This window comes from Coregonus lavaretus, assembly GCF_964263955.1.
Source record: "Coregonus lavaretus genome assembly, chromosome: 24".
Lineage (NCBI taxonomy): Eukaryota > Metazoa > Chordata > Actinopteri > Salmoniformes > Salmonidae > Coregonus > Coregonus lavaretus.
Window position 1 is genome coordinate 35,113,374 of NC_140011.1, and position 13,380 is coordinate 35,126,753.

A 13,380-nucleotide genomic window follows, 5' to 3' on the forward strand; every position below is an offset into this window, starting at 1 on the left:
GTCATCTATAAATCACTGCTAGGCAAATCCCTGCCTTATCTTAGCTCATTGGTCACCATAGCAACACCCACCTGTAGTATGAGCTCCAGCAGGTATATCTCACTGGTCATCCCCAAAGCCAACACCTCCTTTGGCCGCCATTCCTTCCAGTTCTCTGCTGCCAATGACTGGAACGAACTGCAAAAATCTCTGAAGCTGGAGACTCTTATCTCCATCACTAACTTTAAGCATCAGTTGTCAGAGCACCTTACCGATCACTGCACCTGTACACAGCCCACCTGAAATTAGCCCACCCAACTACATCATCCCCATATTATTTATTTTGCTCATTTGCACCCCAGTATCTCTATTTGCACATCATCTCTTGCACATCTATCATTCCAGTGTTAATAATACATTCTAATTATTTTGCACTATGGCCTATTTATTGCCTTACCTCCATAACTTGCTACATTTGCACACACTGTATATATATTTTCTGTTGTATTTTTGACTTTATGTTTTGTTTACCCCATATGTAACTCTGTGTTGTTGTTTTTTATCGCACTGCTTTGCTTTATCTTGGCCAGGTCGCAGTTGTAAATGAGAACTTGTTCTCAACTGGCTTACCTGGTTAAATAAAGGTGAACCAAAAAAATTAAAAATAGACACCCAGAAAGACTCACAGCTGTAATCGCTGCCAAAGATGCTTTTACAAAGTATTGACTCAGGGGTGTGAATACGTATGTAAATTAGATATTTCTGTATTTCATTTTCAGTAAATGTGCAAACATTTCTAAAAACATGTTTAAACTTTGTCATTATGGAGTATTGTGTGTAGATGGCCAAGATTTTTTTTTGATTTAATCCATTTTGAATTCAGTCTGTAACAACAAAGTGGAATAAGTCAAGGGGTATGAATACTTTCTGAAGGCAGGTAGGTAGTTTGTTGTTAAAGTTGTCCATTTCTAAATAACCTAAATTTGACTATTTTCTACACCAGGGCTGTTCAAATCCGGTCCTGAAGGGCTGAAACACTTCTGGTTTTTGTTTCTACCGGGTAGTTCATTGCACTCACCTGGTATCCCTGGATTTGAATTAGTCCCTGATTTAGGAGAGGATGAGAACCAGAAGTGTCTTCACCCTCCATGACCGGAGTTGAACAGCCCTGTTCAACACTAATGTTGTGTAACCTCTGAAAAGGGTCACATAACTCTCAGATGTCAGGCATTTTCCAGTAGAGTATTGCTGGGGGTTTTAGGAGGACTTAGGCACAATTTCAGTTCATGTGTGTGCTGGAAGGGAGAGGCCAGTGTGTAGGCCAGACTCAAATCAAATTAGAATTGCTCCCATCATAAATGTTTTATTTCAGTCAATCAGATCAATCCAGATAAATATAAAGCATTTACTATACAGGTTTTTAAATACAAAATAATGTCACTGACTAGGCCTACCAAAACCAACATATTCAAGTGTTCGTCAATGTGTTACTATCAGTTTTATTCCTTAGAAATGGCAATTAATTAGTGCTAATAATGACACAAAACTTGGGGTTATAAGTGTGGGGATCAGAGTATTGCACAGAATAATTTCTTCTCCCGAAAGGGGTTCTCAGAGGATGGCACTGGTGTCACCAGAGGGTCCTCCTTGGCATGAGCCTCACAGAATGCCATTAGATCAGCTGCTGCTTTGGACACCTACACATATAAAACATGGTTAACAAGATTGGAGAGTGGGGAAAAGCCAATGTGCTCTATTTACTATGTAGTTACTGAGAATCTTCAGCTTTTTCGGTAACATGAAGAGATTAAAAAAGAATCTACTACTGGGACTCCAGCGCTTGTGCCTTGTAACCATTCCTTGCTCACCATCATTCTTTCAATGTTGACCTCCAGTTTCAGCTGTTCCACTGTCTTACGGGCATCTGCAATCTTTGCCATGTTATTGGACATCCTGCTTCCTCTCGCTGTACCTCAGCCTGGTCCAACAGTTTGTAGATCATGCAATATGTTAATGAAATTAACAAGAATCGTCAAAATCACACTTTTCTTAAAATCAGTTACACAGGTAGTGCCATTTTCCATCATACATAAATGCCAAAGCATGAGATAGTGTGTAATGGTTTCATGTGCTTGTTATTGCTTCTGCTGCCAGGGTCTCAGCTGGAAGTGTTACAGTGAGGGCCTTAGAGGGAGAGGTGCAGGGAGGGGCATGCATAGGCAGCAGCATTACCCAGGGGGCACCTCACTTGTTTCTCTGTATCTGTAAATGAAATGTGCTTAACACTTACTATTATCCTTTAATGAGGATCATACTGTATTTGTGATGATTAAAAGTAGTAGCATTCGTTCTCTTACAAATTGCAAGTGAATAAAGCAAATAAGAGGCAATTCTGCAATCACCTCTCTCATCCCTCCATATACAATGCCCAATTTTGTTGCTGGTTATCGTGTGGCACAGTTTGGCTCTCGATGACTGTTGCACACTCTGCCCGTTTAGAGGGCAGTGAAACATCCAAACTTAACTGCAGTTTATTTTCTCAGACTCGTCTTTCATAGACATCTGAATGAATTGTTTTTGACATGAACATTTACATGATATGACCTACACTTTAATGGACTGTACAACAAAAAATATTTAAAACTTTACAGTTTTTTGCCTATATCAGAACACAGCCAAATGTATGCTTAATTTACCAAAACACAATGTCACTGTCACTATGGACCACAACACATAAACATCAACACAATCTAATTCAAAGATTCTAATTAGCCACTTACCGCAAAAAAACAAGACAGACGGGTTGGTAGGTCCAGGGCTCTACAGATGAGGTGTGATGGTTGAACAAGGCACTCTCCACCCACTTAGAGTTCCAAATGGAGAGAGATTAGGGGGTAAGATGGGGAGGAGGGCTCGAATAGGTTGCCTCCTCTTATAATTAGCTGTCTTTCTAGCCCCATGTTGGGCTCAATGCAACAGTAGTAGCAGGACGACATGGGGTGTGACCTTCCTTTCCTGACAGTGTCTCTATCATTTGCTTGTCATCAATTAGACTAGCATTTGAGCTGTTTACCTTAGACAACTAGACAGTTCCTTGGAAAGGAGATTGTAATTATGTTGCAAAGGTTGTCATTTTTTCTCTTAACACTTTTTCTGGCATATTTGGGTAATGCTAATTGGATTTAATTAATTATCTTCTAAACAGAAAAACAATTTGTGTAACTATGCCATTTTGGTTTTAATACTGTATCTATTTTGTACTGTATTAGTGTACTACTGTTCTATGGGGGGGGAAAGACTGCATGTAACCAAGAGCCTTAGGCAGGAGAGGTGTCATGAGAGATACGCCCAGTGGTTGTTTTCCGACATACTCCCACAACAAATATGTACCTGCAAGACTACACAGGAGAGGAGGCTTCGTATCAGGCTCTACACATTTTATCTGTTGGGATTGGAGGGAACAAATGTCATCGCTATCCTTTGAATTACCATACATGTTATTATATGTCGTTGCCCCCCCCCCCCCCCCCCCGTTGTGCTACACTGTAAAGTATTTAAATACTCTTGATGGAGTGTAATACGGAGTTTAATAGTGTTTAATACCATATAGCTAGCCTATTATCATAATTCATTGTGCGGCTAGGAATCCTGACAGTCTGATATAGAATGTGAAGTGAAATCTCTCAAGGGGCAGTTACAGTAAGCTTCCAGTAACTCAAAGTACTGTCTGGATTGTCAGTATCTCCAGCAGGGCTTGCAGGGTTGCCAGACAACAGCAGGGGGCACAGTGCCTGCCTCATAGTTGAATGCCAAGCGTCTCATTAGCAGGTGTTTTCCGGCATTAATTGGTCGTCTCACTGCAAGTAGGGGGCTCCAACTAGCCCAGCAAGCTAGCCCTTCTACACTAACCCTTTCACTGCTGCTGGGGGCAGAGGTGGATAGTTTGCCCACAGAAATGTTTTCTGTTAAATGGTGATTCTTTTTTATTGAATTCATGTTATTTTATCAAACTTTTACTCTAGTGTCTAGACTCTAGACCATGGTGTAATGATATATCATACGATGTATGGAAGTTGCCACAGAGGGCTATAGGCAGCTGGTGGGCCATTGAGATGTTTATAGGTTAAATAACAGCAGTTTATGTACACTTGTTGATGATATAATTGTTGTAGGCTAGGCCTTTGTGCAGCCCACCAGAGTTGGATGTGAGGAGTTGGATGTGAGGAGTTGGATGTGAGGAGGTGGATGTGAGGAGGTGGATGTGAGGAGGTGGATGTGAGGAGGTGGATGTGAGGAGGTGGATGTGACCTGGAGGCACCAGCGTCTGTTGAAGACCATTTTCCAGCCCAAGCACTACATGCACTTTTGTTTTTGTTTCGTTTTTCAGCGTATTTGAGATTATCTGTATAATGTAAAGCACTATATAAATGAACTCTATTATTATGTTTTATTATTATATATTGTGCTGAAATCTATACTTCACACTGAACTGAATGAATTCTGCAGACGATAATGTCTGCCCATTGTCAGACACTAACTTGTTCAGATTACATCTGAGACTACTCTGGTTCATTTTGAACTTGTTTTCTTCACACCATAACATGCTGACTGGCCATTACCATTAACATTTAGTCAATGAATACATTCAAAACACATTTTTAAAAGGGGTACTTTGTTTTAAGGCCTGTTATTATGAACTGACCTGAACGAAACATTTTCCCTGAAATAAATTCACATAGGCCCAAAGATGATTTGCAGAAATACATTTATTCTCCAGACACAGGATATCATTATCATGCACTCAACATAGTCTCTGTTTTGATTGGCAGACTCTTCTGTTGGCAGACTCTCCTGTTGGCAAACTCTCTTCTTGCATGATCTCTAACCTCGTCCTCATGCTAATTGCGCATATCAATTCAGAGGAATGGGTAGAATTGTCTGGTGAACGTGATGATCTTGGCCTTTAGCACACACAGTAGTATCCAGAGATGTCGTTTTCCCAATTGCCCAAAAGACCTTGCATCGTTTCTTTGAGGCGATATTTGATTCCAGCATTGAATTTGGATTTGCTTCCTCTCTTCTTGGTGTATTTCCAAACAGTAAGGCTGCAACCCCTTGACACCACCAAGGAAGAGATGCGGTTGTTCCAGCGCAATGGGATGATGGGGACGTCCTCACCTGGGTAGGCATCGAGATATTCTCCCCCGCAACTCTGCTCGTAATAATAGTGACTGTCCTCAAACATTCGTGCGCAAAGCTTCATGCCATCTGCGTCTTTCAACGCACTGGGTTCTGGGCATTGGGCATTGAGGACTTCAAAGCACAAAGTGCTCAGAAGCAGAGCGATCATCACCTTCATGGTTGCTTTGTTGGTGTCTGGACTGAAGGAGTGCAGGTGTCTCCTTAAATAGCCTTAACCTCTGACCATGTCGATGTTTCGTCATGTGTGAGAAGTTGAGTGTGTTTAAGCAGGTGTCCTCAAGGTTTCTCTTTTTGAACCAGATTAGAACCAGTTCAGAAACCAACATGATACATATTGACCTAGCTATATAACTTAGAAATAGGCTATATCTTTTAGCCAAATAATGATGTGTAACACATAATAATAACTTTCATGAACAATCCATTATACATTTTTATAAATGTTTATAAATGTTAACAAATAATGAAATACTTATTTATTAATGGTGTATAAATGCTTATTCATTAAAGGTTATAAAGTGTTACCAAAGAAAATCATAAACGGCATCACTCTCAGTCTGGTCACATCAGATAGATACAGTTGAAGTCAGAAGTTTACATACATTTAGGTTGATGTCATTTAAACTCGTTTTTCAACCACTCCACACATTTCTTGTTAACAAACTATAGTTTTGGCAAGTCATTAGGACATCTACTTTGTGCATGACACAAGTAATTTTTCCAACAATTGTTTACAGACAGATTATTTCACTTATAATTCACTATATCACAGTTCCAGTGGGTCAGAAGTTTACATACACTAAGTTGACTGTGACTTTAAACAGCTTGGAAAATTCCTGAAAATGATGTCATGGCTTTAGAAGCTTCTGATAGGCTAATTGACATAATTTGAGTCAATTGGAGATGTACCTGTGGATGTATTTCAAGGCCTACCTTCAAACTCAGTGCCTCTTTGCTTGACATCATGGGAAAATGAAAAGAAATCAGCCAAGACCTCAGAAAATAAATTGTAGACCTCCACAAGTCTGGTTCATCATTGGGAGCAATTTCCAAACGCCTGAAGGTACCACGTTCATCTGTACAAACAATAGTACGCAAGTATAAACACCATGGGACCACGCAGCCATCATACCGCTCAGGAAGGAGACGCGTTCTGTCTCCTAGAGATTAACGTACTTTGGTGCGAAAAGTGCAAATCAATCCCAGAACAACAGCAAAGGACCTTGAAATGAGTCCTATATCAACATAACCTGAAAGGCCGCTCAGCAAGGAAGAAGCCTCTGCTCCAAAACCGCCATAAAAAAGCCAGACTACGGTTTGCAACTGCACATGGGGACAAAGATCGTTCTTTTTGGAGAAATGTCCTCTGGTCTGATGAAACAAAAATAGAACTGTTTGGCCATAATGACCATTGTTATGTTTGGAGGAAAAATGGGGTTCCTTGCAAGCCGAAGAACACCATCCCAACCGTGAAGCACAGGGGTGGCAGCATCATGCTGTGGGGGTGCTTTGCTGCAGGATGGACTGGTGCACTTCACAAAATAGATGGCATCATGAGGAAGGAAAATTAGGTGGATATATTGAAGCAACATCTCAAGACATCAGTCAGGAAGTTAAAGCTTGGTCGCAAATGGGTCTTCCAAATGGACAATGACCCCAAGCATACTTCCAAAGTTGTGGCAAAATGGCTTAAGGACAACAAAGTCAAGGTATTGGAGTGGCCATCACAAAGCCCTGACTTCCCATCCTTTAGAAAATGTGTGGGCAGAACTGAAAAGGTGTGTGCGAGCAAGGAGGCCTACAAACCTGACTCAGTTACACCAGCTCTGTTAGGATGAATGGGCCAAAATTCACCCAACGTATTGTGGGAAGCTTGTGGAAGGCTACCCGAAACGTTTGACCCAAGTTAAACAATTTAAAGGCAAAGCTGCCAAATACTAATTGAGTGTATGTAAACTTCTGACCCACTGGGAAAGTGATGAAAGAACTAAAAGCTGAAATAAATCATTCTCTCTACAATTATTCTGACATTTCACATTCTTAAAATAAAGTGGTGATCCTAACTGACCTAAAACAGGGATTTTTTACTAGGATTAAATGTCTGGAATTGTGAAAAACTGAGTTTAAATGTATTTGGCTAAGGTGTATGTAAACTTCCGACTTCAACTGTATATGTTTATTACAAGAAACACATCTAACTGATCTTGAACATGAAAAATTACAAATAAAGTGGATTGGCCAAATGTATTATTCTTCCTTTAACTCCAAGAGCAGAGGGGTCACCATCCTCATCAACAAACACCATTTAAACTAATATATATTTTAAAAGCCCCTGAAGGGTGCTTCATCTTAATTCATGGTACAATCAACAATCAATCATACACCATACTGAATTTATATGGTCCCAATACTGACTGGCCTCAATTTTTCCATTTAATCTTAAAGCATTTACAAGATTTTCACAACTCCTGAATTCTAGTTGGAGGAGACTTTAACACTGTTCTTGATCCACTATTTGACAGGTCCCATGGCGGTGGGCACATGCATTCAACAAGCACTCCAGGAACCATTCAAAACTACATGGTAGAACAAGGTATGGTGGATATATGGCGCCTCTTCAATCCGGATGAGAGAGAGTATACCTATTTCTCACCTCATCATAATAGGGCGGCAGTTAGCTTAGTGGTTAAGAGCATAGTGCCAGTAACCGAAAGGTCGCTGGTTCTAATCCCCGAGCCGACTAGGTGAAAAATCTGTCGATGTGCCCTTGAGCAAGGCACTTAACCCTAATTGCTCCTGTAAGTCGCTCTGGATAAGAGCGTCTGCTAAATGACAAAAATAAATAAAATAAATAAATAAAAACGTATTCCCATATAGACCTTTTCATTGGTAATGCATCTTTGCGATCCCAAATGTCCAACCCCAAAATTCATTCGATCAGCACCTCCGATCACACATTGATCAGCCTTATCTTAACCACCAACTCCGAACGTCATCCTTCACTATGGAAACTTAACACCTTGCTTCTATCAGATCCCAAATTCAATACGGATTTTAATACGAAATGAAACAAATTCATTGAGCTTAATAGCACATCTGAATGTACGCCGACACTACTCTTGGAAACTACAAAAGTTGTTCTGCTCAGCAAAGAAGAAAAATAAAAAAGTAGAACTTGCAAAAAATGTCAAGGAGCTTGATACCCTCTTTGCATCCACTCAAACCGATGATATTCATAAGCGACTATTACAGGCCAGACTTGAACATAATGAAATTATTTAGTTATGAGAACGCGAAAAAATAACCATGAACTCAAGGATAAGTCCGGAAAGTTCTTGGCTAATATGCTTAAACATAACAAGGAAAAATTGGAAATCCACTCTATTAAAAACATTGAAGCTAAAAATATTAATTCCATCTTAAAAGTATTTTATTCCAAACTACTGTACTCGAAATTAAACGTTTCTTTGATAATCTCCAACTTCCAGCAATTTCCTTAAAGACTCCGCTAACTCCCAACGAATTTCACTCCGCAATTTTGGCAATGCCCTCGGGTAAAGCGCCTGGCCAGGATGGATATCATATTGAGTTGTATATTTTAAAAAATCCCTTATTTCCCCAATATTTTTTAATATGGTTACGCACGTGTATTGCTCCGATAACCTTCTGCATACTATGAACACCGCCTTAATCACTCTCCTACTCAAAAAAGAAAGACTGTAGTAACCATCATCCAATTTATTTCATTTATTTGAATCTCAGCAATCTACACACAATACCCCATAATGACAAAGCGATAACAGCTTTTTAGACATTTTTGCACATTTATTAAAAATAAAAAACGGAAATACCTTGTTTACATAAGTATTCAGACCCTTTGCTATGGTGCTCAGGTGCATCCTGTTTCCATTGATCATCCTTGAGATGTTTCTACAACTTGATTGGAGTCCACCTGTTGTAAATTCAATTGATTGGATATGATTTGGAAAGGCACACACCTGTCTATATAAGGTCCCACAGTTGACAGTGCATGTCAGAGCAAAAACCAAGCCATGAGGTCGAAGGACTTGTCCGTAGAGCTCCGAGACAGGATTGTGTCAAGGCACAGATCTGGGGAAGTGTACCAAAAAATGTCTGCAGCATTGAAGGTCCCCAAAAAGACAGTGGCTTCCATCATTCTTAAATGGAAGAAGTTTGGAACCACCAAGACTCTTCCTAGAGCTGGCCGCCCGGCCAAACTGAGCAATCGGGGGAGAAGGGCCTTGGTCAGGGAGGTGACCAAGAACCCGATGGTCACTCTGACAGAGCTCCAGAGTTCCTCTGTGGAGATGGGAGAACCTTCCAGGAGGACCACCATCCCTACAGCACTCCACCAATCAGGCCTTTATGGTAGAGTGGCCAGACGGAAGCCACTCCTCAGTAAAAGGCACATGACAGCCCGCTTGGAGTTTGCCAAAAGGCACCTAAAGACCCTCAGACCATGAGAAACAAGATACTCTGGTCTGACGAAACCAAGGTTGAACTCTTTGGCCTGAATGCCAAGCGTCACGTCTGGAGGAAACCTGGTACTATCCCTACGGTGAAGCATGGTGGTGGCAGCATCATGCTGTGGGGATGTTTTTCAGCGGCAGGGACTGGGAGACTAGTCAGGATCGAGGCAAAGATGAACGGAGCAAAGTACAGAGAGATCCTTGATGAAAACCTGCTCCAGAGCGCCTTGGACCTCAGGACAACGACCCTAAGCACACAGCCAAGACAACGAAGGAGTGGCTTCAGGACAAGTCTCTGAATGTCCTTGAGTGGCCCAGCCAGAGCTCGGACAAGAAACCCGATCAAACATCTCTGGAGAGACCTGAAAATAGCTGTGCAGCAATGTTCCCCATCCAACCTGACAGAGCCTGAGAGGATCTGCAGAGAAGAATGGGAGAAACTCACCAAATATAGGTGTGCCAAGCTTGTAGCGTCATACACTAGAAGACTCGATGCTGTAATTGCTGCCAAAGGTGCTTCAACAAAGTACTGACTAAAGGGTCTGAATACTTATGTAAATGTGATATTTCAGTTTTTTATTTGTAATAAATTAGCAAATATTTCTAAAAACCTGTTTTTGCTTTGTCATTATGAGGTATTGTGTATAGATTGATGAGGGAAAAAAACAATGTAATCAATTTTAGAGTAAGGCTGTAACGTAACAAAATGTGGAAAAGGTCAAGGGGTCTGAATACTTTCCGAAGGCACTGTATTTGACGTGATGATTTTGCACCCTATTATGGAGGGTGGAGGTGGGCAAAAAAATAAAAAAATTAACATAAATGTCCAGTGAAACCATAGGCTACAAAAAACATTATTTGTATGGTAGTTGTGTATACTGCAATAATGAAAATATGAAATGTTCTTATTCAGTGTAACTTAGAGGCCTATCCAATGGTGGAAATTGACTTGATTCACTGGGGAAACCCAGCAAAGGTTAGTCTGGGTTCGAACTGAATGCTGAAATAATTCACTCCCTGAATCCCCCTAATTTCCACCACTACCAATATCAAATTGCCATTGACTCGATCCTTAGGGGGACACAAAATCAATGCCGTGTCAGATCTACCTGCGCCATGCTTGTTATGTTATTGGCCCTTCTTGGCATCAATGTATTTTAAATGTGTTGATACTCTCAAATACAACACTCCTTTAAAGACAGAAGGTCAGATGCATTTATGTTACTGTTGAGAATAATCCAGATGGTAGTAATTCCCAGAACATGCACTTACTTTTTCTTGAACATGAGCAGTCAGTGACTCACCTGGGGTACGTAGCAAACGTTGAATCGAACTGAACTCACCCCTGGGAAAGAACATGTGTCTATCGTGTGCAAACAGTTGGCCACATTCTTGTATCTAGGGCGCTATATTCTGCATCTCCCTTGTCCAGCGAGGTGACACGTGTTCAGTATTAAAATATCACAGAACTGCAAATGTCACATTGTCAGTGCACACTCAGATCTACCTGTTCATTGCTTATTATGTTCTTCCTGACCTTTGCTTTTAAATATATTTTCAATGAATGTTAAAGGGGAAATCTGGAGTTCAAATAAGTGGCTACCCCGCCACCTTTTTGGGTAAACAGCTTAACAAATTCATACACAGGGCTATATATGAAGGACTGACCATTCCATATATATATATTTTTGAAGCTATACAGTGTTTTTTACAATTACATTGCTTACAAACAATGGAGTGAAACAAGCTTATGTTTTGGGTTCTGATGGAGTTAGACAGTTGAACTAAGCTCATGAGGCTTAGTTATATTCTTCAAGAATCAATATATATATATATCATTAATTTAAAAGTCAAAAAATGGATGTAGCAATCGCATATTGCAATTTTAATGCAGTGGTTCCCAAACCTTTTCGGTTACTGTACCACCAACTGAATTTTGCTCTGCCAAGGGTACCCCTGTAGTAACCCCTCATGTGCATTTGACCAGTAAGCCTATGGTCTCATGAGTCTTCTCAAGTACCCCCTGTGGATAGGCCAAGTATCCCTGGTTGGGAACCACTGCTTTAATACATCAAATATATAGATTGTTCTTCCTTAATTGGAGGTGGTTACCAGAGAGGAAGAGGCGAAGCGAGAGGGTCCACTCCCGTCAAAATCTGTCCATGCGGGAATACAGCGATAAGAAGACCGCCTGCCTTCCCGCCTTTGGGACAACGACTGCCATTGTTAGGTCAGAGACAAGACCATCTCATCATTATATACAGTATCTCTGCTGTTACTGTTGAGAATGAACCATATGGCAGTCCTTCACAGAGGGACACTTACATCTGCCACTCTCTCAATCTGTAAAATACTAATTCCTGCCTTTTACCTGCTTCACTCTGAAGGTGTAGTGATATACCATTTTGAAAACAGATGTTTTATAACTGCTTTTGGTATCCTTAACTAAAATTCAGAATGACTAATGAAAACATAACTTTTTTTGAGGGGTTGGATCTAGAAGATTACATCACAGGACCTTGAAGGGTCACATTTATGATAAAAGATCACATAAGTTTCTGTTGATGGAAAGAACTGTGCGAAAATGAGCATTTGTGTCTATGAACATGTGCCATCTTGGTAGGGACAATTATACACTGAGTGTACAAAACATTAAGAACACCTGCCCTTTCCATGACATAGACTGACCAGGTGAATCCAGGTGAAAGCTATGATCCCTTATTAATGTCACTTGTTAAATCAATTTCAATCAATCAGTGCAGATGAAGGGATTTTTTTTTTTGCCTTGCGATAATTGAGACATAGATTGTGTATGTGTGCCATTCAGAGGGTGAATGGGCAAGACAAAATATTTAAGTGCCTTTGAACGGTGTATGGTAATAGGTGCCACGCGCACCAGTTTGTGTCAAGAACTGCAACGCTGCTGGATTTTTCACGCTCAACAGCTTCCCGTGTGTACCAAGAATAGTCCACCACCCAAAGGATATTCAGCCAACTAGACACAACTGTGGGAAAGCATTGGAGTCAATATTAGGAAGGTGTCCCTAATGTTTTGTACACTCAGTGTACTTTTCCTCTAACAAGCGCGCCAACTACTGGTATCTACCATACCCAGGCAAGGGGATCATGTTTCACATGCCTACAGGCTGCCTGCATCGGTTATCACATCTGACAAATATTTCAGTTTCTACTTTCATTATGCATGAAACATTATGTAGTTTTAGAGAAGCTACATGTAACATAAATCTTGAATGTAGATTAAAACTACTGTAATGTTTATAGAAATGTGTATAAAAACCCAATGAATGTGTAACACCAAAGAGTTAACAGTCCTGTTTTTACAGTAAATAGATGCTGTATAAGATGAAAATGTCCCTTATTTATCTGTCATGGAAAAGACACTCAAGGACCAGACAGTCCAGCTCTACAACTTTCCTTGAGGCATGTCTACCAAGGATGTCACTGCCGCTCACTAGTCTACTGGACATTGCAATATGCATTTATATTCTGCCAAGGTGTTGTCTTCCTTTCCTTGTTTAATCAAACATCAGGCCTTTTTAAAATACAGACAAACTAAGAGAAGAACGTGGACATATAAACAAAAGATAAGTTGTTAATAACTTGCATTTTATAGTTGCATCAACATTTGGGACGATAGATACAATGTTAAATGTTTTAAAGATTGGACATGCCAAAAAAGTAAAAACAA

The 13,380-nt window shown here is 40.4% G+C and overlaps 2 protein-coding genes across 2 annotated transcripts; both read right to left on the reverse strand.

Moving 5' to 3' along the window:
* Positions 1-1,547: 1,547 nt before the first annotated feature.
* LOC311100210 (guanine nucleotide-binding protein G(I)/G(S)/G(O) subunit gamma-8) lies at positions 1,548-1,931 on the reverse strand (the record flags this gene model as incomplete). Its single annotated transcript, XM_084141024.1, has 2 exons — positions 1,548-1,676; positions 1,848-1,931. The coding sequence occupies 2 exons, from the start codon at positions 1,929-1,931 to the stop codon at positions 1,548-1,550; spliced, it is 213 nt and encodes a 70-aa protein (XP_083997150.1).
* Positions 1,932-4,942: 3,011 nt separating this feature from the next.
* On the reverse strand, positions 4,943-5,338 carry LOC311099835 (syncollin-like; the record flags this gene model as incomplete). Its single annotated transcript, XM_084140573.1, has 1 exon — positions 4,943-5,338. One exon carries the CDS (start codon positions 5,336-5,338, stop codon positions 4,943-4,945), a length of 396 nt encoding a protein of 131 aa, XP_083996699.1.
* Between the last annotated feature and the right edge of the window lie 8,042 nt (positions 5,339-13,380).